Here is a 19,598-nt window from a genome sequence, read left to right on the forward strand (position 1 = left end):
CACCAGCGGCGCCGCTAGCAAAACATGCCACATGATCAATACATAGTAGAGAAATCTGGCGGTCGCGCACAGACGTAAGCCCAAGATTAGTCATGGTCAAAAGGGATTATGCCATGGCTTTGAGGGCTTTGCATGCGCCCAGTCGCACGACCCAGAGGCCTGTTTCTTCCTATTTCCAAGACCATCACACGGCTGTACTCCATGAGCCAGTCGAAACTGCAAAACATCGCATCTACTGTTTCAAAGCAATATGAAACCGCGATCGCGTCTGGCGATGCCTTCTTTTACGAATCGCAAGTGTCCGTCGCCAAAACAGAAGGCGTAGAGAACGTGGTTCCATGGCATATCCGGAACGTCCCTGCTTTGCTTAAAAAGCCCAAAGCATTGTCAGAGAGTCAAGACACGGAGAGGCCCCAACAAAACAAAGTGGATGTGTTTGCACCTCCGTATGTGCCAAACCTACTTGTGCAGGAACTAGACGACTTTGCTCTCTTGGTATGTGTATTTCATTAACGTTTTAGCTAAACAAGTATTGTGTTCTTCCGCGTCATTTTCTGTTAGTTACCAAAGGTGAGCTGCCAATATTGACTCGTCAGACTTTGTTAAGCAGGAGCTGCCACCAGCGCCGAACATGCTGGCCCAGGCTTACCAGATCCTAACCACCTATACACCTTCGGAGTCAGGCAACGATATGCTCGGCTTCTTTAATTGCGGTAAAGATAGCGGAGCTTCACAGCCGCACTGTCATTTCCAATTCGTCGAGCTACACCCCGCTGCACCTGCCAAGCCAGCTGTCCCCATTGAAGTGCTATTGGATCAGATCGAGAAAGACGGCAAGGAGATGGGTGCGTAGTGTTATCACTTACCTGAAGAACATGTACATGTGCTTCCTGTACCTTGGCGCCATTTTGTTGTATTGTTGAACCCCCCCGATGATGCTGTTCAACTGGAAAACTACTTGGGAACCCGCTTCATTCAGCTACTGGAGTCGATGTTTTCAACGGCTCGTGAAAAGAACGACTTGGAAAACGGCTTGCCGAGTCGTCCCAGCTTTAATGTGCTTCTTACACGCCGTTCCATGCATGTGATTCCTCGGCGCACCGAGGGTTTCAGTCTCATTGACGCTGGCTGGGGTGTCTATACGGATGGTGCAGCTAATGCAGTACCATATTCGGGCACGCTAAGCGTCAATGCACTGGGTATGTATATTCCTTACTAACAGCTAGGTTATGCCGGGCTGCTGCTCACGAGGCACACGGATGAGTTGGAAGCATTGTGCACCGACAACAGCGAACGGATTTTCCAGGTCCTTGCTCATACAGGTCTGGAAATTTAAGCTACGAGATTGTAAAAGTTTGCAGCAAGTGAAACAACAAGCACGATCACACCCCACTGTCAATGTTAGATTATAAATGGAACAGAAACGTACCCCACCAAGTACCAAAGACAAAATATACATAGTAGAATGGGACTCTTCATGGAAGAGGTGCAAGTATATTAAACTTGGTAGGATAAATGATACAGTGGTGCCGCCTATGGCACCGACAAAGCCAAGAACCACAGACAGATTATCCACACAAACCGCAATGATTACGCCCACCACAATAAGAACGGTCGTTATGATACGCCAGCGCCACTCTGTCACAGGCCAAACATTGGTCGGCGACTGTGATTCGCGGTCAACCAGCGACGAATGTTCGTCAGGGGCAGTTGAGATCCTTGTTCTCCAGAACACGTAGGTCTGAATCAAGCTAATAAAGCTCGCTCGAGATGGATAAAGCTGGACAGGATAACTTGATAGTGTCAGGATAATAACACAGATTTTGCCGATGCACACAAATAGGCCCTGGTCTGGGTACATGGCAATAATATTGTCAGCTACACTAGAACCAAAGGTAAGGTAGCCAATCAAACCGACAAATAGGTACGTGATAGCACTGAACCCGATAGAAACAACATTGACAAGATTCGAACGCTCGAGTGTGCTGTCTTGCAGTTCATTGTAAACAGATATGATATTTTGGGCGCATGTGTAGGCAAACACCAAAATAGGAAAGGTGCGGACCATGCCCATTCCCCATCTGATGGCATGCAATTCGCCAGCAGGAGGAAGCTGTGCGTTAGCATGGGGCGATATGGCAAAATAAGTGAGGATAAGGAGCAAGTAGCCAACAGCCCCTATATTAAGATAACCGATAAGCTTCATAGAATGCAGTTCGCGGACATAACACATTGGCGACAATAGAGCAAGAAGTACCAAGATCCAAAATACCTTACTCTCCAAGAGTGTAGGAAGTTGAGATGCGTCACTGCCGAAAGCATGCACTAAGCTTTTCATAACTTGGGGCATCAAATTTCCGCATATGATCAAGTAGGAGATCGTAACGCCAAAGCACTTGAATGATATGAGAGCATCAAAAGCCCACACATACTTGGGAAGGATTCGATGCCCGAGATCAAAAAAGCTTTTTGCCCCGCCCATTTTTATAGTACTCAACTTGAGGAGATAGAGGCCGAGCAAGGTGGACGCGGCACACAGTAGCGTCAGTATACTACCAAGTAGCCAGCCCATCTCAGAAAAGGCATGAGGCAGAGCCAGCATACCCGCACCAAGTATGGTGTTGGTCAATCCGCTCACGCTGGATGCGACGGAAGCCCCTGGCATGGTGATTGAGCCCGACCAAGTGGAGCAAGCAACAAGGCTTGGCGGTCAGAGGTCCGATCTTCATGCGGATGCCACGTGCCATTCATCAATCAACACTTGGAACCGCGCGACGCCGCCACACGCGTCGAGTCCTCGTCTTTCCACCATGGCATCAGAGACGATGGTGCCGCCAGAAGCGGAGCTGGAGATGATAGCAGACGAAGCTATGGGGCCTCTTCCTGTTTCAAAGATGGAAGAGTTCGGTATTTCCTCATCGGATTGTAAGAAATTGAAGGAAGCAGGCTTTCATACTCTCGAAAGTGTGGCATTCACGCCCAAAAAGACTTTGCTCCTTATCAAGGGCATGTCCGAACAAAAAGTAGATAAAATACTCAGTGAAGGTGGGTGAAGGATATCATTCTCACATGCAGCCGCAAAGCTTGTGCCATTAGGTTTCACAACCGCCACCGAATACCATCAGCGTCGCTCAGATTTGATTACGATTACTACGGGATCGCCAGCGCTGGACCTTGTCATTGGAGGTGGTATTGAAACAGGAAGTATAACGGAACTGTTTGGAGAATTCCGTACTGGTAAGAGCCAGCTTTGCCATACGCTAGCTGTCACATGCCAGCTCCCCATTGAGATGGGTGGCGGTGAGGGAAAATGCCTCTATATTGATACGGAAGGAACATTTGTATGTCTTTTTTTACTGATTTAGCGTCCTGTGCGTCTCTTGGCTGTAGCAGAACGGTTCGGACTGGATGGTCAAGAGGTGTTGGACAACGTGGCCTATGCGCGAGCCTATAATTCGGATCATCAGCTGGATTTGTTGGTTCAAGCAGCCGCCATGATGTCCGAGTCGCGTTTTGCCCTTCTCATTGTTGACTCTCTTACATCATTGTATCGAACAGATTTTGCTGGGCGTGGTGAACTTTCCGCGCGTCAGACACATCTGGCCAAGTTTTTACGTACTCTCCTACGTCTGGCGGATGAGTTTGGTGTGGCCGTGGTCTTTACGAATCAGGTTGTCGCACAAGTCGACAATGCAGGCTTTGGTGGCATGGATACCAAGAAACCTATCGGTGGAAATATTGTCGCTCATGCCTCAACAACACGGTACGTCTACGCCACACTAATCCAAGACTATCTCTGCGAAAGGGACGTGGAAACCAGAGGATTTGTCGCGTAGTTGATTCTCCCTCATTACCTGAAGCTGAGGCCGTGTTCGCGATCAAGCCAGAGGGCATAGCGGACCCGGTACGTACCCCCCATCTTACCCCAGGACGATTGAAAGCCGAAATCGTTGCTGGATAGTTCCTCCACATAGAGCGACGTGGTTGATTTTCATTCCCCGCACCCAAGCCTCGGATGGCGGGACAACACGCGAGCCTAACCGATGCTTCGCAACATTTCGATGCGGTATGGAGCTCCGCCTTTGCTATTATCCAAGAACGAAACCGACTTGCAGATGAGATCGCTTCTACAGCTGATGCGGCAGAGCATGCGTTTCTGCGCACCTTTCCCTATTTTGGACGAGACAAACTCCTCGCCAAGCATCTCGACACACTAATGACCATGTTGGACGAGTGGAACACTAATTATGCGAGGGGTTCAAAAGATTCAGATACGATGCCAAGCGTAGAGCAGCTCAATTCTTGGACTGGCACCGTGCAACAGCTCACGGACCTACTCCGGCACACGGGCCAAGTCATGAACGATCCTCACGGCATCGATATGTTGAACCAACTGCAAGAAAAACACCCCCATGTGCTTCAAATGCGGTATATGCATCATGCGTCAGATGCGGCGTCGGATGAGCCTGTGACCCAGATGCAAACGACAGACGTTGCTGATCCTTCATCCTTTACTACGACTCGCACACCAGTCGATGACCAAACCGCGGCTGCGCAACTTTCCTATATGCAATCATGGAACGATCAGGACGATCAGCTAGAGCACTTGAGTGCATCGATTCATCGGCAGCATAACCTGAGTATGCGAATGAATGAGGAGTTGGAGCTCCACACAGGCATTATCAGCTCGCTCGATGCTGATGTCGAGTCCACAGGTTTGCGTCTGGGCGGCGCCAGCACAAGCCTGGAGCGGTTTCGGCAAAGTACAAGAGAGCACGGTACGCGCTGCAGCGACTCACATCAGGTTCACTGTGGATTATATTTATACTAATTATTGTTCTTGTGCTATTAATCGTCCTGGTAAAATAAGCATTTGGCTCAGGGTATCCATCACGGGCGACTGTCCAGAGGACAACACAAAAAGTCAACAAAGGCATTGCCTGAACTCGACACAGAGGTAGGACGGGTTATTGTGCGTTCGTTGGTTATCATGAACTGCACACTGAGCATGCCCGCATCGTCTGTGCGTATAGACGTTTTCGCGGAGTGACGAAGAGCGGGCAGCATGTAGCCAACACTCTCCATCGGATAGGTATGCGCCACGAGTTCGGTACACTGGAACTTTTCCGTGACGCTAGGGTCATGGGGGTATTCAATCTCGGTGGAGCCATAATGCCCCTCTGTGCTGAGATGCAGACTGCCAAAGGATGAAGACTGCATTGGATGAAAGGCCAGCTGCATCATGGCGTCACCACTTGCGTGCAGTTCTTGGAAGGCTGGGGTCAGTTGGTCCGACCGCATAATCACTTGGGCCTTTGTATCTGTAGGGGAGAACTCCATTTCAAAAGACAGCGGGGAATCAAGAGTGCGGAGGCGGAAGCTGGTTTCCAAGCGGCCGTCGTGCATTCGGAGGCACAGCGGCTCGCCCACGCGCTCGTACACAAGCTCGAGCCGGAGCTCCTTGGGATCCGCCGAGGCACGTGCTGTTGATGCGATTCCCTGAGGGTGCTGTCGCGACTCAAATACAGCCATACAGGACACGAGTGTCTTGAGGTTAATCTCGAAAGCAATGTAGGGCTGCATAGTCTCGTCCATATCAAACTCGTGTCGTTCCGTCTCCCGCTCCAACCAGTTCTCAGGTGGTTCAAACTCATATGATTCAAATATGGATGCATAAAGGTAGGCATGGGCTCCATGTCAGCGTGTTGGCGCACCTTGCACAATTTGGTTGGCTTCCGTCACGACTTCGATACCGGATTGCGAGAGTGTCATGCGTGCCAGCTGCGTAAGTAACGTGTACAAACCGCCGTAAAGCCAACGGAGCGGAGCGTCCCTGCGAGCATGCCTACATCACGTAGACGAGCGCGCAAGATAGGGACAGAGGGTCGCGACATGGTGTAGCCACCGCCCACTGCTACCGCGTAGCGGAACGACGCGTCGCGGTTGGGGACCTGTGGCTATCACGTGTTGGACTTGGCCCTGGAGCGTTCTCTGCTGCCACGCCGGTTGAGCATCATGTCTGGGGAAGCACCGTCGCTCAGGGCACGTAGGTGACACTCACACGGAGTCTGCGCCGCTCACATGTCATGGACACACGCGGCCTGTAGTGCATCTGGAGCACTCCGACAAGCAGGATGACGGGACATATATGCTGCTGTCTAGTTGCAAGGATGGCAGTCCCATGTGCGTGCTCGAAAGTGTCTAACTCGCTACAGGCTGCGCGACTGGCTGGGTGACTGGGTCGGTACCTTCTTGGGTATGTCTGCATGGATTCATAAGTATCAGGTCACAAAGGAGCGGTATGGAGCGCCAAGATGAGCGGTGGTGAGGCGGCTCGTGCGGCAACGGGCAGTGCCGACTTTTCGGCGTATGTACGACTGGCTAATGGGTGCAGAAAATTCTGGGACACGTATACGGGCGAGTGTTTGCATACTTTTGCGCATAGTCACATTGTGCGCAGTGTGGCTCTGGATGCAGATGCACAAAAGCTCCTCACTGCGGGCAATGAGAAGAAGCTACGTCTGTTCGATCTCGGCAAGCCGCCGACCGACGCTGCTGGGGCCCAACTGTTCCGCACGAATGATGCTGGGACGACGCACGAAGGCCTCATCCGCAGTGTGGTGCTGGGACGTGGCGTCGACACGGCGCAGACGATTGTGACTGCATCGGAAGACAAGCTGATTCAATGGTGGGATTTGCGGACCATGGAACCCGTGCATGACATGGTGCTAGATGCGCCATTTGTCTCGATGGAGCGGTGTGTTGGCTCGTTTGGTGAGTACGTTACTATCGCCGCGGGGCATGATGCCTGGTTTGTGGATCTTGGCACGCACGAAGTGGTCCAAAAGCATACGCTGGACATTACGCCGTCCTCCATTTCGCTGCACCCCACATCAGCCGATGCATTTGTAGCTGGGTGCACGGCCGATGAGTGGGTGCGCATGTTCGACTATTCGACGGGCCAGGAGCGGGACCTGTACAAAGGCCATCATGGACCTGTGCACTGCGTCAGCTACTCGCCCGATGGCGAAGTGGCAGCAAGTGGCAGCGAAGATGGTGCGTCGATCAGAGACTGACAACAGGCACGATTCGTTTGTGGCAGACAAACCCAGGAAAGAAATACGGATTGTGGTCGTAGATTGTACGCCTGTGTCGGATCCTTGTCCCAGATGAGTGCGAGACAGAGTAGCCGGGCACGCTTGCCGCTATATAAAAGTGCATTCTACCCTGGCGCTCAGTCCCAGCATGGATCTTGGCGGCTGGTATCGCCAGCGGTCTGAGCACGCGACAGTGGTCTCAGACCCAAAGAGGCCCTTTCCCTGCTCGTACCAGCACTGCTTCAAGGCATTCGCCCGGCGCTCCGACCTCCAAAGGTACGTGCGCGCTCTCACACAGGCACGTCCGCACGCACACACAGGAGCGGCCGTACTCGTGCCCTTTTGATGGCTGCCACAAGAGCTTTATCCAGCGTAGTGCGCTCACCGTGCACATCAATGTCCACACGGGAGCACGTCCATTCGCCTGCCCTGAGTGCAACAAGGCCTTTGCCGATACAAGCTCGCTCACGCGCCACCGCCGAACCCACACGGGTGTGCGCCCCTACAAGTGCAGCGTACCGGGATGCGGCCGCGAGTTTTGCCGACGGACGACGTTGACGAAGCACAAGCAGCGCATGCATCCCCCCAAGGACAAGCACATGGCCCACACGTCCCACACGAGCCACTCGACGCCGCTGCTGCCAATAGAGTCACGCCCCGCACCGGCCCCCTATGCTGCACGACCGCTGCGGCACGACGCAGGTGGACACGTAATGCCCGAGGCGCTCACCCGGTGGGCGCCGCCGCCCATGTTTCAGCCTCTGCCAACGACTGTGCCCATGTCTGCGCCCCTGGTGAACCGCTTCGTGTTGAGCGCCGACATGCCGCCAACGCCCGAATCGGCGCCCCTGCTGCCCCATCCCGTGCTGCTGGGCCCGCCGCCCATGGGGATGCCAGGCTTGACGACGCCTGTATTTCCGCACGGCACCCAGCCTTTCGTGGCCCCCGCACCCACGATGACGCGGCCCGCAAGCTCCTGGCTATCGTCCTCGCCGTCGTTGAGCGCAAGCACAGTGACCTCGCCATCGAAATTCATGCCGTCGGCCACGCCGACCTTGCACTCATCGCCTCATACGAGCCAGAGCAGCATAATGAAGGACGAATCGCTGGGTCCCTTTGCGTTAGATGAAGATGTGAAGCCGCCCGCTGCCGCCGCCGGCCCATGGCTGCCGCCCCTGCCCTGGCTGTGAGGCACGACCTGCCTCCACACGCCACGGCCATGCGTGTACGACGCGCACGATGATTCGTAGTCTGCACGTGGCTGTACATCCAACACATGGGCCAGTCTGGTCGAAGGAGACGACCCACCCTGTGCGTTGATGAGCGGCGCTGCGCCGACGCCCGTGCCCGCCGCGGAGACTCGGGCCGAAGTCGAAGATGAGATGCTCACGCGCGTGTGTCATCGATACTACCAGTCGCTCTACTATACGCAGGTGCAAGAGTCCGTGCTGCTGGTCACGAATCCGTACCATGCGGCGGTGGATGTGAACAGCGAGGATGTGCTGCGCGCGTACACGCGCGAGTTCCGGGATATACGTCTGATGGTCAATGGCCCGCAGCTGCCGTCCCACATATTCCGGACGGCGTGCAATGCGTATTTTTACATGCAGCGGACAGGCCAGGACCAGTGCCTGTTCTTCCTGGGCGAGACCGCGAGTGGAAAAAGCGAGACGCGGCGCCTCGCGATGCGGGCCCTCGCGAGTGTCAGCTCGGCACTGCCAGGTAAGCGCGGTGCGCGTCTCGCGGCGCAACTGCCGGCTGCGCTGTACGTACTCGAGTGCATGGGCCATGCCGCCACCGAGGAGAATGCGAATGCTTCGAGCATGGTGCTGTACACGGAATTGCAGTTCAGCCAGAATGGGCGCTTGATTGGCTTTAAAATGCTCCCGTACTATTTGGAGCTCGCGCGTGTATCGCTGCTGCGCCAACCAGGCCGGGCGTTCCACCTGTTCTCCCTGCTGGTGGCTGGCGCTGCACCAGAGGACCGCCAGCGCTGGCGCCTGGACGGCGCGGAGCTGCGGCTGCTCGGCGTGGGCCATGCACGCGACAGGGACGAGGCGTCCCGCGCCGCCGCTTTCCGCCAGTGGTGCGATGCTGTCACCACGCTCGGCCTCTCAACGTCGCAGCGCTCGGAGATGCTGGACGTCATCGTGGCGCTACTTCATCTGGGAGATATCGACTTTATACATGAAGATGGGCCGTCTGCAGCAGCGCACGTCGTGTCGGAAGAGCCGCTCTACGTGGCTGCATCACTGCTGGGCGTTGGTGCTTCGGCGCTCGCGCATGCACTCACGCACCTGACGTCGGTCGTGCAAGGGCAGCTGTGCACGGCGCTACTGAATGCGGAGCAGGCGGCCGAGAGCCGCGACCGCCTGGTGCGGACGCTCTATTCGCTGCTGTTTGCGTGGGTGAACGAGCACATCCGCTCGTGCTTTGCCCACGAGGCTTTCGATACCTACATTGGCCTGCTGGATCTACCTGGGCACCGCAACCGCATCGTCAATCATCTCGAGACGTTTGCCGTGAACTTGGCCGCGGACACGGTCCAGCGGCACATGATGCACATCATGAGAGAGCGGCGCATGGGCGAATTAGACCATGAAGGACTCTCGCACCTAGCACCACTTCCGAGCACGGTGTCGGGGGCGGACAGGCTGCGTGTGCTCACACACTACCCTGGCGGCCTCGTGCACATCATGGACGACCAGGCGCGGCGGCGTCCCCGCAAAAACTCACAGACAATGGTCGAAGCGATGCAGCGCCGTTGGGTGCACCATGCGTCGCTGCAGGTTGAGCGCGTGGACCGCCTTGGTGCGCCGAAATTTGTCGTGACGCACTTTCACGGCTCCGTGGCTTACGAGCCGCATGGCTGGCTCGCGCAGAATGACGAGTCGCCCGCACTCGAGCATATGTCGCTGCTGCGCGGCGCCCAGGACGGACTCGTCGACGGCACGAGCGGTTTTGGCTCGTCTAGTGCGTTTGTGCGCGGGCTCTTCCGGCACGCGTCGGCGCCGGGTACAGCGGTGCCCGCCAAGCGCTCGCCGAGCACGAAGCGCTTAGGGCGCAGTGGCACGCTGCGCGCCGCCGCCTCGCGCGAGCCGCACGATGACGACGTGTATGGCGGGGCCCTACATGAGCCGGCAGCGGCGGCAAGCGAAGGGCCACCTTGTGTGCTGGGCACTTTGCAATCGTCGCTGCACATGCTACTCGATGTCGTGGACGAGGCCAAGGCGTGGTTCGTGCTGTGTGTGCGGCCCAACACGAATGTGCTGGCGAACCAGTGTGAGCCCGGCATGATGCGGCGACAGCTAGAGGCGCTGGACCTGGCACAGCTGCGCGTCGGCCACGAGAGTGACTACAGCGTCACACTCACATTCACCGAGTTTTGCGATCGGTACGGCGCACTGCCGATGTTTGATGCGGTCGATATGCTGGCGGCGCCCGCCGCGGAGGCCAAGATGCGCGTGAGCGACGCCGTGGCACGGATGAACTGGACAGACACACATGTCGCTATGGGTCTGCACAAGGTATTTCTCTCGCATGCCGTGTTCCGTGAGCTGGAGGACCATTTGCGTGCGACGGACCCCGAAGAGATGCAGCACCAGCTGCGCAAAGCGAGTGCGGACGACGACGATGCCGCACAGGCGGTCGTCGATCCCTACTCACCGTACGAGGCGCGCGTATCGCGTGCCGAGCACGCTGCGCCATCGCCGCCCGAGCCGGCTACCCCCGCATGGCGCGGGTGGTCATACGACGAACAACAAGGTTTGCTCGACGACGCGGACGGGGAGGATGTGCTGCTCCTCGACGACACCAAAGATGCAGGCCCGGGCGAAGCGGCGCCGCCGGCCGGCCCCCAGGTCACAGAGCGCCTACGCGTAACGTTCGAGCGGCGTTTGTGGGTCGTGCTCACCTGGCTGTGCACCTTTTGGGTGCCGTCGCCGGTGCTGGGGCTTTTCCCCAAGCTGCGGCGCTCAGATGTGCGCATGGCCTGGCGTGAGAAGCTGGCGATCAATATGATGATCTGGTTCGTGTGCCTGTGCTCGATCTTTGTGATTGTGTTTCTTGGCAATGTGGTGTGCCCCCGGCAGCACCTGTATAGTGTGGGTGAGTTGTCCGGCCACAAGGGCTCAGATGCGTTCACGGCGATCCGCGGCGAAGTGTTTGACCTACACAAGATTGTGGGCGCGCACCTTAGTGCAATCCCGGTCGTGTCGCGCAAGTCGCTCCTGCAGTACGCCGGCGCGGACGCCACGTCCATCTTTCCCGTGCAGGTCAATGCGCTGTGCAACGGGCCGAACGGCCCGATCTCGCCATGGGTCACGCTTGACAATTCGAACAACACGGACGCCAATGCGCGATACCACGACTTCCGCGCGTACCGAGGGACGGACGTGCGGCCTGATTGGTACTACGAGCAGATGTGGTACATGCGCAGCCAGTACCGTGTCGGATTTGTGGGCTACACGCCGAAAGAGATCCAAAACATGATGGAGGACGGGCGCACGATTGGCGTGTACAACAGCTACATCTACGACCTAACGGCATATGTGGGGCAGGGCAACCAGGGCGGCTTCCGCATGCCGGAGGGCGTCGCGCCGCCAGCCAACCTGGACCGCACGATTCTCGACCCGAGTGTTGTGCAGCTGTTCACGCAGAACCCTGGGCGTGATGTCCGTGCCATGTTTGATGCGCTCGCGATGCCCCCGGCGAAGCGGCAGGACCAGGCGACGTGCCTGCGCAACCTGTTCTTGATTGGGCGCGTCGATGAGCGGAGCTCGCCGCGGTGCACGTTTTCGTCGTACATCCTCCTGGGTCTCTCCATCCTGATGGTGCTCACGGTCGGCGTCAAGTTCTTTGCGGCGCTGCAGTTTGTGCGATCGACGCCGCCCGAGGACCACGAGAAGTTTGTCGTGTGCCAGATTCCCTGCTACACGGAAGGCGCCGAGTCGATGCGCAAGACGATCAACTCGATTGCGCGCCTGCGGTACGACGATCGGCGGAAGCTGATCGTTGTCATCTGCGATGGCAATGTGACAGGCGCCGGCAACGAGGCGCCTACGCCGCAGCTTGTGCTCGACGTGCTGGGCGCGGAGCCGACCGAGGCGGAGCCGCGCAGCTTTGTGTCCCTCGGCGAAGGCCTGAAGCAGCACAATATGGCGCGCGTGTACAGTGGGCTGTACGAGCATGCGGGCCATCTCCTGCCGTACCTGGTCGTGGCCAAGTGCGGCGCGCCGAGCGAGACGATGCGCCCTGGAAACCGCGGCAAGCGCGACTCGCAGCTGATCCTCATGCGTTTCTTCAACAAGGTACACTATGGCTCGCCGATGAGCCCCCTCGAGCTGGAGATGTACCACCACATCAAGAACATTATCGGCGTGAATCCCAGCTTCTATGAGTACCTGCTGCAGGTCGATGCCGACACGGAGGTCGAGCCGAGTGCACTGGCACGCATGATTGCCTTTTTCGTGCGCGACAAAAAGGTAATTGGGCTGTGTGGCGAGACAGCGCTCGCCAACGAGCGCCAGAGCCTCACGACGATGCTCCAAGTGTACGAGTACTATATTTCGCACTACCTGGTCAAGGCGTTCGAGAGCCTTTTTGGATCGATTACGTGTTTGCCTGGCTGTTTCTCTATGTTCCGCTTCCGCGCGCCTGACTCGCAGCGCCCGTTGTTTGTCTCGCATGCGGTGCTGGACGACTATGCGGAGAACCGCGTGGATACGCTGCACTTGAAGAACCTGCTGTACCTGGGCGAGGACCGCTACCTGACGACGCTCGTGCTCAAGCACTTCCCCGAGTACAAGACGCAGTTTGTGCAGCATGCGCGCTGTGTCACGACAGCGCCCGACAGCTGGCGCGTGCTGCTGTCGCAGCGGCGCCGCTGGATCAACTCGACCGTGCACAATCTGGTCGAGCTACTCAAGACGCCACAGCTGTGTGGCTTTTGTCTCTTCTCCATGCGGTTCGTCGTGCTGATCGACCTCTTGTCCACCGTCGTGGCGCCCGTGACGATCGGGTACCTCGTGTACCTGCTCTTTGTCGTGGCCGTCGAGGGCGGCACCATTCCTGTGACGTCGATTGTGCTGCTGGGTGGCATTTACGGCTTGCAGGCCATCATCTTCCTCCTGCACCGCCGCTTTGACATGATCGGATGGATGGTTGTGTACATCCTCGGCATGCCCCTGTGGTCGCTTATCCTCCCGCTCTACTCATTCTGGCACATGGACGACTTTTCGTGGGGCAACACGCGAATCGTTACGGGCGAGAAGGGCGAAAAGCTGCTCGTGCACAACGAGGGCCACTTTGACCCGCAGACGATTCCCCACATGACGTGGGACGAGTACGAGCGCGAGTTATGGGAAAACCGCGCGCCGCCTTCGGACGAGCCCGTGGGCCTCGGCCCCCTGCCCCACAGCTACGCGGACACGAGCCCAGGACTGTCGAAGCGGTACTCAGACATGTCTTGGCCGCTGCGCGACGACGCGTCGCTTGCGCCGCTGGACGACGCGAGCGCCAAGCAGCCCTGGGCGATGGAGCCGCCCGATCTTTTGCTCGACCCGATGCCGCCGAGCGCCGAGGCGCCGGGGTTGCCGCGCGACGAGCGCCTGGGACGCCTTCCGCCCAATGAGGTGCTGCGGTACGACATTCGGCAGATCATCGCGGCGAGTGACCTGACATCGATTACCAAGCGCCAGGTGCGCGCGCAGTTGCAGGACCTGTATGGCTGCCCAATTCAGGAAAAGAAAGCGTACATCAACGCACAGATTGAGGCGGCGTTGCGCGACCTCTAGTTGAGTAGGCCATGATACCACTATGTACATGCACTAGCGTGTCACCTCTTCGTAGATGAGTTCTTTCAGGCGCGCGCGAGAGAGTGGCTCAGAGGCAAAGTCGGCATCAAAGAAGCTAGGATCCAGGGGCTCAGCGGTGGGCTCGTCAGTTGGGTCGTGATACGGTTCCAAGTACGGGTGGCTGAGCGCCTCTTCCGCACTGATGCGCTTGTGGGGCGAGAAGGTCAGTAGCCTCTCGAGAAGATCCAATGCATGAGGATCGGCGCGGGGAAACAGCTGGGAAAAGTTGGCGCGCTTGGCGAATGGCAGAGAGCGGATATAGTCGCGCGACCGGGACGATGTAATGGCATAGAAATCATCCAGGGACGGCGTGCCCAGCACATCCAGGATCAGGGAGATCTGGTGGTGGTAGTCGCGCCCGGGGAAGAGCGGGCGCCCCGTGAGCATTTCGGCAAAAATGCAGCCCACCGACCAGAGGTCAATGGCCTTGCTGTACTCCTTGAACGACAGCATAATCTCCGGCGCCCGGTACCAGCGCGTGGCGACATACTCGGTCAGGAAGGCCTTGCTGTCCTCGTTCGGCTGCTCTGCACTGCGCGCTAGCCCAAAGTCACAGATTTTGAGGTCGCAATTCGCATTTAGTAGCAGATTCGACGGCTTCAGATCACGGTGCAGCACGCCGGCCGAGTGGAGCGCCTTGAGCCCACGCAGGATCTGATACACAAAGTATTGGAAGTGGTCATTCGACAGGTCCTGTGTGCGGATCACGCGGTGCATATCTGTCTCCATGAGCTCCTGCACCAGGTACACCTCCGAGAATGTCTCGAACGATTCAGGTGGCAGGATATCCAAGATCGAAATGATGTTCTCGTGGTGGAAGTGCCGCAGCAGGCGGATCTCACGCAGCGTACGCAGCGAGAACATCTGATGGTCAAACGGCGAAATTCTCTTCACTGCAACCCGCGTAGATGTCGGTATATGGATCGCCGAACTGTGTCAGTAGGCGGTACGCACTAAACCACGCCATACGCGCCCTCGCCGATCGTCTTCGTCAGCCGGTACGAGCCCCCCAAGACACCGCCCGCACTCGGATCCATCAGCGGATTTGTGCGCATGTCATTGCTTTTCGCCGAATTTGTCGCCAAGGACGAACCAGAGTGAACCGGTCCGTCTGACTCCGGCATGGTCTCGAAGCCGAAGTGTGGGGCAGCGACCGTGCCATCCAACGGGCCATCACGTGCCATCCGTGGTTGGCCCGATTTCGCCGTAGTGCTTAGGTCACCAACGGTCATCCCGCCGCAGGCCGTCGAGCAGAGCGTCTCGCGCCTTGCTCGCAGGAGCGACCAAGTCGAGTTGTGCGTCCTAGTGGCGATTCGGTCGCGGTCAGAGGCGCGACATAGAGCAGCTGTATCGCACGTAGCCGCTCCTTCACAATTCGTGATGGTCTGTTGTATCGGCGTTCTCGTACCGTCTAGGCACCTGGCTGCGCATAGGATGGATGCAACGCGCTGCTGAGCATTTGTAGGCACAGACAGGCGATGGGAACAGTAGGATCGCCCTTGGTGAGAGGTGCATGGCCTCCGCGGGCGGAGCTTAAAATTAGGCGTATTTCGATCTCGTGACTAATCGGCGCTTAGCGCCTCGAGTGTTGTTGCGCGTGCGCCATCACACCTCTCTGCATGTCGAACCTGCCGGACCTGCCGGCCGGCTTTGGCCGCGATTCGGCGTACCCGCCGATGCCGACGCGCGTAACTCCTGAGCCATCGTACCAGGTTGCGCCGATGGCGCGGACACAGCCGGTACCACGCCTCAAGTTTATGACGGCGCCGGACGAAGATCCACTTCCGGCCCCACCGCCGGCCGCGGTGCCGCGCCCCCCAGCGATGGTCTCAGGCATACCCAAGTCTTCGTCGTATGGCGATGTATCGTCGTCCAGCATGGGCGACGCGTCTCCCTCCGCGGCTGAAACCCACCCCCCTGCAGACCTGTCGCCACAGATGCCAAGCCAGCCGGGCCTGCGCCGCCCGGCGAGCCAGCAGCCCCTGCGGCCCAGCCACCACCTGCACGCGAGCTATTCGTCGTACCCATTCCAGCCGCTGAGCCCTCCGCCAGCTACATCCGCTGCGTCGCCGCCACGCCCCCCGGCACGGTCGCCACCGCGGCCCAGCGCGTCGCCTGCCACGAACTCGGCCCAAGTGGCATCGCCCGAGCCCGCTGCAGCGAGCCCCCCACGACTCGCGCCTGCCGAGGCCCCGCGTCCTGCGCCAACTGAGCTACCGCGCACTTCCGCAACGCTCCCCACGATCCGCGTACCTCTCCCAGATATCGAGTCTCTCGAGGCCCAGAAAGACCGCGCAGATCGGAGCGGCAGCGAGGTCGATCAGCTGCGCTGGTCGGTGCAGCTGCTCAAGTGGGCCGAGCGGCAGCAGGCTAGTGGCGCTCCGCTGGAGGACCCTGTGCCGCGCTGGGTCGAGGAGGCGATTGCGCAGATTGTACAGATTGCGTCGCACCCAACCCCGAGCGCCGAGGCGCTATACGCGAGAGGCGATCTGCTCGCCGGCGGCCACTTTCCCGCATACGTGGCCAAGGATCTGCGATCTGCGTTCAGCGACTTTGAGCGCTCGGCGCGGATGGGCTGGGCGCCCAGCTGGTTCCGTATCGGGCGCGACTACGAGACGCTGGGCGATATTGCGCGTGCCAAGACGGCGTACGGGCGCGGCGTGCAGATGGGCGATGTCAGCTGCCTGTACCGCATGGGCATCGCCAAGGCACTGGGCCAGCTGGAGCTTCCGCAGGACCTCACGGAGGGTATGTCGCTCCTGCAGATGGCCGCGGACGCGGCGACGGTCGATGCGCCGCATCCTGCCTTCATCTATGGCCTGATCCTGGCTGGCGAGCTGAGCCATGTGCCGGTGCCGCTCGAGGCGTTCGCGGATCCCACCAATCCGGCGCCCACGCGCGAGTCGCTTGCGCCGCTTGCACGGCAGTACATCGAGCGTGCGGCGTACCTGAACCTGGCAGCGGCCCAGTCCAAGTGCGGGTGGTGCTACGAGCATGCGCAGCTGTCGTTCCCGTTCGACCCGCTGCTCAGTGTCCAGTACTACAGTGCCGCAAGCCAGGGCGGCGAGCCGGAGGCCGACATGTCGCTGAGCAAGTGGTTCCTGTGTGGTGCCGAGGGGTGCTTTGACAAGAACGAGGATCTCGCGTACACGTTTGCCGAGCGGGCCGCGCGGCACCACCTACCGACCGCCGAGTTTGCGATGGGCTACTATAATGAGGTCGGTATTGGCACGCCCGTGAACCTTGCGTCGGCACGCGAATGGTACACGCAAGCGGCCGCGCAGGGCAACCAGGATGCGAAAGATCGGCTGGCGCGGCTGCAGGCATCGCTGCAGAGCGCGGTCTCGCGTGCGCAGCACCAGCAGCATCTCGACGAGCGTCTGTACTCTGCGCACCAACGTGCGCGCAATGTGTCGGGCGAGTCGCATGAGCGGGGCGACCTGGCGCGCAGCCGCACGATGCTCATGGCCCAGGCGAGTGCGCAGCGGCGGCAGNGACGCCCCAGACGTTCAGCGACATGGGCTACCAACCCAAGTCGGACAAGGACTGCGTAATTAGTTAATAGGGCGATACCAAGACCATGCTACACAAGACTACATGGTGCTGGCTGTGCTTCTGCCAGGCTGTGCATGGCTTTTACTTGCCCTGGGGCGCCTCCTTGAACGAGAGGGCGTGCTCCTCGTTCATGGCGGCGACGACGTTGATCATGAGGTCCTTACCCTCCTCGAACTGGGCGGTGATCTGCTCACCAAGCTCGCCCTCAGGCAGCTTCACGTCGTCCTTCGACGTGCCGTCGTTCGACATGAGGTTCAGGTAGCCGTCGTCAATGTTGATGAGCTGATACTCGCGGCGGGTGACGTTAGGCACGTCCATGTTGTGCGTCGAGGGCGAAATGTCCTCGTACTTCCGGTTGGTGAAGATGTCCGTGGCCACCAGGTGGACCTTGGCGTGACCGTGCTTGCCGGTCTTCGAGGTCGACATGTCGATGATCTTGCAGGGGCGGCCCTTGATCACGACGTGGCCGTTCTTGCGCAGGGCCGAGCACTGCTGGGGGTAGGTGAGCGAGGCGCCGGCGTGGGCGGTCTCGAAGTTGACGTTCTCAGCCTCGTTGTCGGACTGGGGTCAGCTTCAGCCAACGTACCATGTTGTGCGGAGCGGAAGAAGTGCCGCGGCTCGGCGAAGAAAATCGGGCCTTCTTTGGCGGCGCCACGTGCCGCGCCCTGCTGCGGCAACCACTCGGCCGGGCCTGTTTTGGACGCCATGGTGCCGCCAAAACGTGACCCCTCCCACCTCCGTGTCCCGTGACTTGGAGGCAACGCGCACCGCGTCTGAACCACCGCGTCACTCCACCGCCGAGCTTGTGATCAGTATGTCGCCTCCCAACGGAGCAGGGTCTTCCACCGCTGCCGACGCGCCGCATGCGTACGTGGATCAGTCGTCGGCCTACACCGACGCCAACGCCACCGCCGGCGCGGCCGATGCTACGCGTGCCGACGCGGGTGGCCACGGCGCGGGCCACGCCGGCATCGAGAAGGACGTCGGCACCATCCTCGCGGGGCTGAACCAGGAGCAGCTCGAGAGTATTGTCGCTGCAGCCGTACGTCTACGCCACTTACGCAGCGCGCCACCGACAACGACCAGCACGGATACGGCTCCGGCCAGTACGACACGGCCCACGCGCTCGCGCACCTCCCGCCCGGCCTCGGCCAGGCGGCGTCGACGCTGACGTCGTTTGCATCGTCGTTCAAGCGCACCAATGCACCTGTGGTGCCGAGCGACGAGGAAATCACCTCGGGCACCGCCCTGACCGACTCGAGCCACCTCGGCGATGCGCCGCCGCCGCCCGGCATGGAGCACGACCTGCCGCAGGCGCGCCACGTTGGGCAGGCGAAGGGCGCGCCGGCCGCGCACGACCCTGCCGCCACGGCCGCTGCGCTCGCGGCCATGGGCACACTTGCGGGTCGCCAGCTGCCGGCCAGCTCGCAGGCGCACCTCGGCGGGCGCGACGGCCTCGGCGCCGAGGCCGGCATGGACGCCAAGTTCGTGAGCGACCATGGCCTGAGCGGCGCGCGCTACAAGCGCAAAGGCCCCGAGCTCGACCGCCAGCGCAAGGACAACCACAAGGAGGTCGAGCGCCGTCGCCGCTCGGCGATCAACGACGGTATTGTGCAGCTCTCGCAGATCGTGCCGGGCTGCGATGTGAAGAACACGAACAAAGGGTCGATCATTATTGCGGCTGTGCGGTACATCCAGGACCTGAAGAACAACGAGGCGAGCAACATTGAGAAGTGGACGCTCGAGAAGCTGCTCATGGACCAGGCGATGAACGACCTGAGCATGTCGCTCGACGAGAGCCGTCGCGAGGTCGAGCGGCTGCGTGCGCAGCTCGGCATGGCCGAGGGCCACGCCGCTGGCGATAAGCATGTGGCCGGTGGCGCACCGGCCGCGTACGGCGACCAGCGCTTCGGCGCGCAGGCAGCGTTCCAGGGCGGCGCCGGCAGCGCGACGCACGGCGAGCAGAACCTCGACGTCGGCCTCGGCCAGGGCCACGACGCCAGTGGCGCGCTCGACCACGGCAACATGCTCGCCTCGCACGGCCTCGACGCGGACGCGAACAAGCGCGCCCGCCTCGTATGAGTTGACCTCC

The 19,598-nt window shown here is 59.4% G+C and overlaps 9 protein-coding genes across 9 annotated transcripts; 6 read left to right on the forward strand and 3 right to left on the reverse strand.

Annotated features, from left to right (window-relative positions):
* Positions 1–201: 201 nt before the first annotated feature.
* On the forward strand, positions 202–853 carry MSY001_1915 (uncharacterized protein; the record flags this gene model as incomplete). The annotated part of the gene is made up of 2 exons (XM_018883741.1): positions 202–495; positions 611–853. 2 exons carry the CDS (start codon positions 202–204, stop codon positions 851–853), a joined length of 537 nt encoding a protein of 178 aa, XP_018740471.1.
* A 1,762-nt stretch (positions 854–2,615) lies between these two features.
* On the forward strand, positions 2,616–3,836 carry MSY001_1916 (uncharacterized protein; the record flags this gene model as incomplete). The annotated part of the gene is made up of 3 exons (XM_018883743.1): positions 2,616–3,045; positions 3,166–3,237; positions 3,391–3,836. 3 exons carry the CDS (start codon positions 2,616–2,618, stop codon positions 3,834–3,836), a joined length of 948 nt encoding a protein of 315 aa, XP_018740472.1.
* A 1,054-nt stretch (positions 3,837–4,890) lies between these two features.
* Positions 4,891–5,894, reverse strand: MSY001_1917 (uncharacterized protein; the record flags this gene model as incomplete). Its single annotated transcript, XM_018883744.1, has 3 exons — positions 4,891–5,690; positions 5,715–5,781; positions 5,805–5,894. The coding sequence occupies 3 exons, from the start codon at positions 5,892–5,894 to the stop codon at positions 4,891–4,893; spliced, it is 957 nt and encodes a 318-aa protein (XP_018740473.1).
* Positions 5,895–6,314: 420 nt separating this feature from the next.
* MSY001_1918 (uncharacterized protein) lies at positions 6,315–7,138 on the forward strand (the record flags this gene model as incomplete). Its single annotated transcript, XM_018883745.1, has 2 exons — positions 6,315–7,056; positions 7,083–7,138. 2 exons carry the CDS (start codon positions 6,315–6,317, stop codon positions 7,136–7,138), a joined length of 798 nt encoding a protein of 265 aa, XP_018740474.1.
* A 1,278-nt stretch (positions 7,139–8,416) lies between these two features.
* CHS8 (Class IV chitin synthase-like protein) lies at positions 8,417–13,891 on the forward strand (the record flags this gene model as incomplete). Its single annotated transcript, XM_018883746.1, has 1 exon — positions 8,417–13,891. The coding sequence occupies one exon, from the start codon at positions 8,417–8,419 to the stop codon at positions 13,889–13,891; it is 5,475 nt and encodes a 1,824-aa protein (XP_018740475.1).
* Positions 13,892–13,924: 33 nt separating this feature from the next.
* Positions 13,925–14,988, reverse strand: MSY001_1920 (uncharacterized protein; the record flags this gene model as incomplete). Its single annotated transcript, XM_018883747.1, has 2 exons — positions 13,925–14,882; positions 14,921–14,988. The coding sequence occupies 2 exons, from the start codon at positions 14,986–14,988 to the stop codon at positions 13,925–13,927; spliced, it is 1,026 nt and encodes a 341-aa protein (XP_018740476.1).
* An 840-nt stretch (positions 14,989–15,828) lies between these two features.
* CHS4.3 (Activator of Chs3-like protein) lies at positions 15,829–17,505 on the forward strand (the record flags this gene model as incomplete). The annotated part of the gene is made up of 2 exons (XM_018883748.1): positions 15,829–17,428; positions 17,465–17,505. The coding sequence occupies 2 exons, from the start codon at positions 15,829–15,831 to the stop codon at positions 17,503–17,505; spliced, it is 1,641 nt and encodes a 546-aa protein (XP_018740477.1).
* An 82-nt stretch (positions 17,506–17,587) lies between these two features.
* On the reverse strand, positions 17,588–18,095 carry MSY001_1922 (uncharacterized protein; the record flags this gene model as incomplete). Its single annotated transcript, XM_018883749.1, has 2 exons — positions 17,588–18,034; positions 18,093–18,095. The coding sequence occupies 2 exons, from the start codon at positions 18,093–18,095 to the stop codon at positions 17,588–17,590; spliced, it is 450 nt and encodes a 149-aa protein (XP_018740478.1).
* Positions 18,096–18,320: 225 nt separating this feature from the next.
* On the forward strand, positions 18,321–19,588 carry MSY001_1923 (uncharacterized protein; the record flags this gene model as incomplete). Its single annotated transcript, XM_018883750.1, has 2 exons — positions 18,321–18,548; positions 18,572–19,588. The coding sequence occupies 2 exons, from the start codon at positions 18,321–18,323 to the stop codon at positions 19,586–19,588; spliced, it is 1,245 nt and encodes a 414-aa protein (XP_018740479.1).
* Between the last annotated feature and the right edge of the window lie 10 nt (positions 19,589–19,598).

This window comes from Malassezia sympodialis, genomic scaffold (assembly GCF_000349305.1).
Source record: "Malassezia sympodialis ATCC 42132 genomic scaffold, msy_sf_9, whole genome shotgun sequence".
In the NCBI taxonomy this organism is placed as follows: domain Eukaryota; kingdom Fungi; phylum Basidiomycota; class Malasseziomycetes; order Malasseziales; family Malasseziaceae; genus Malassezia; species Malassezia sympodialis.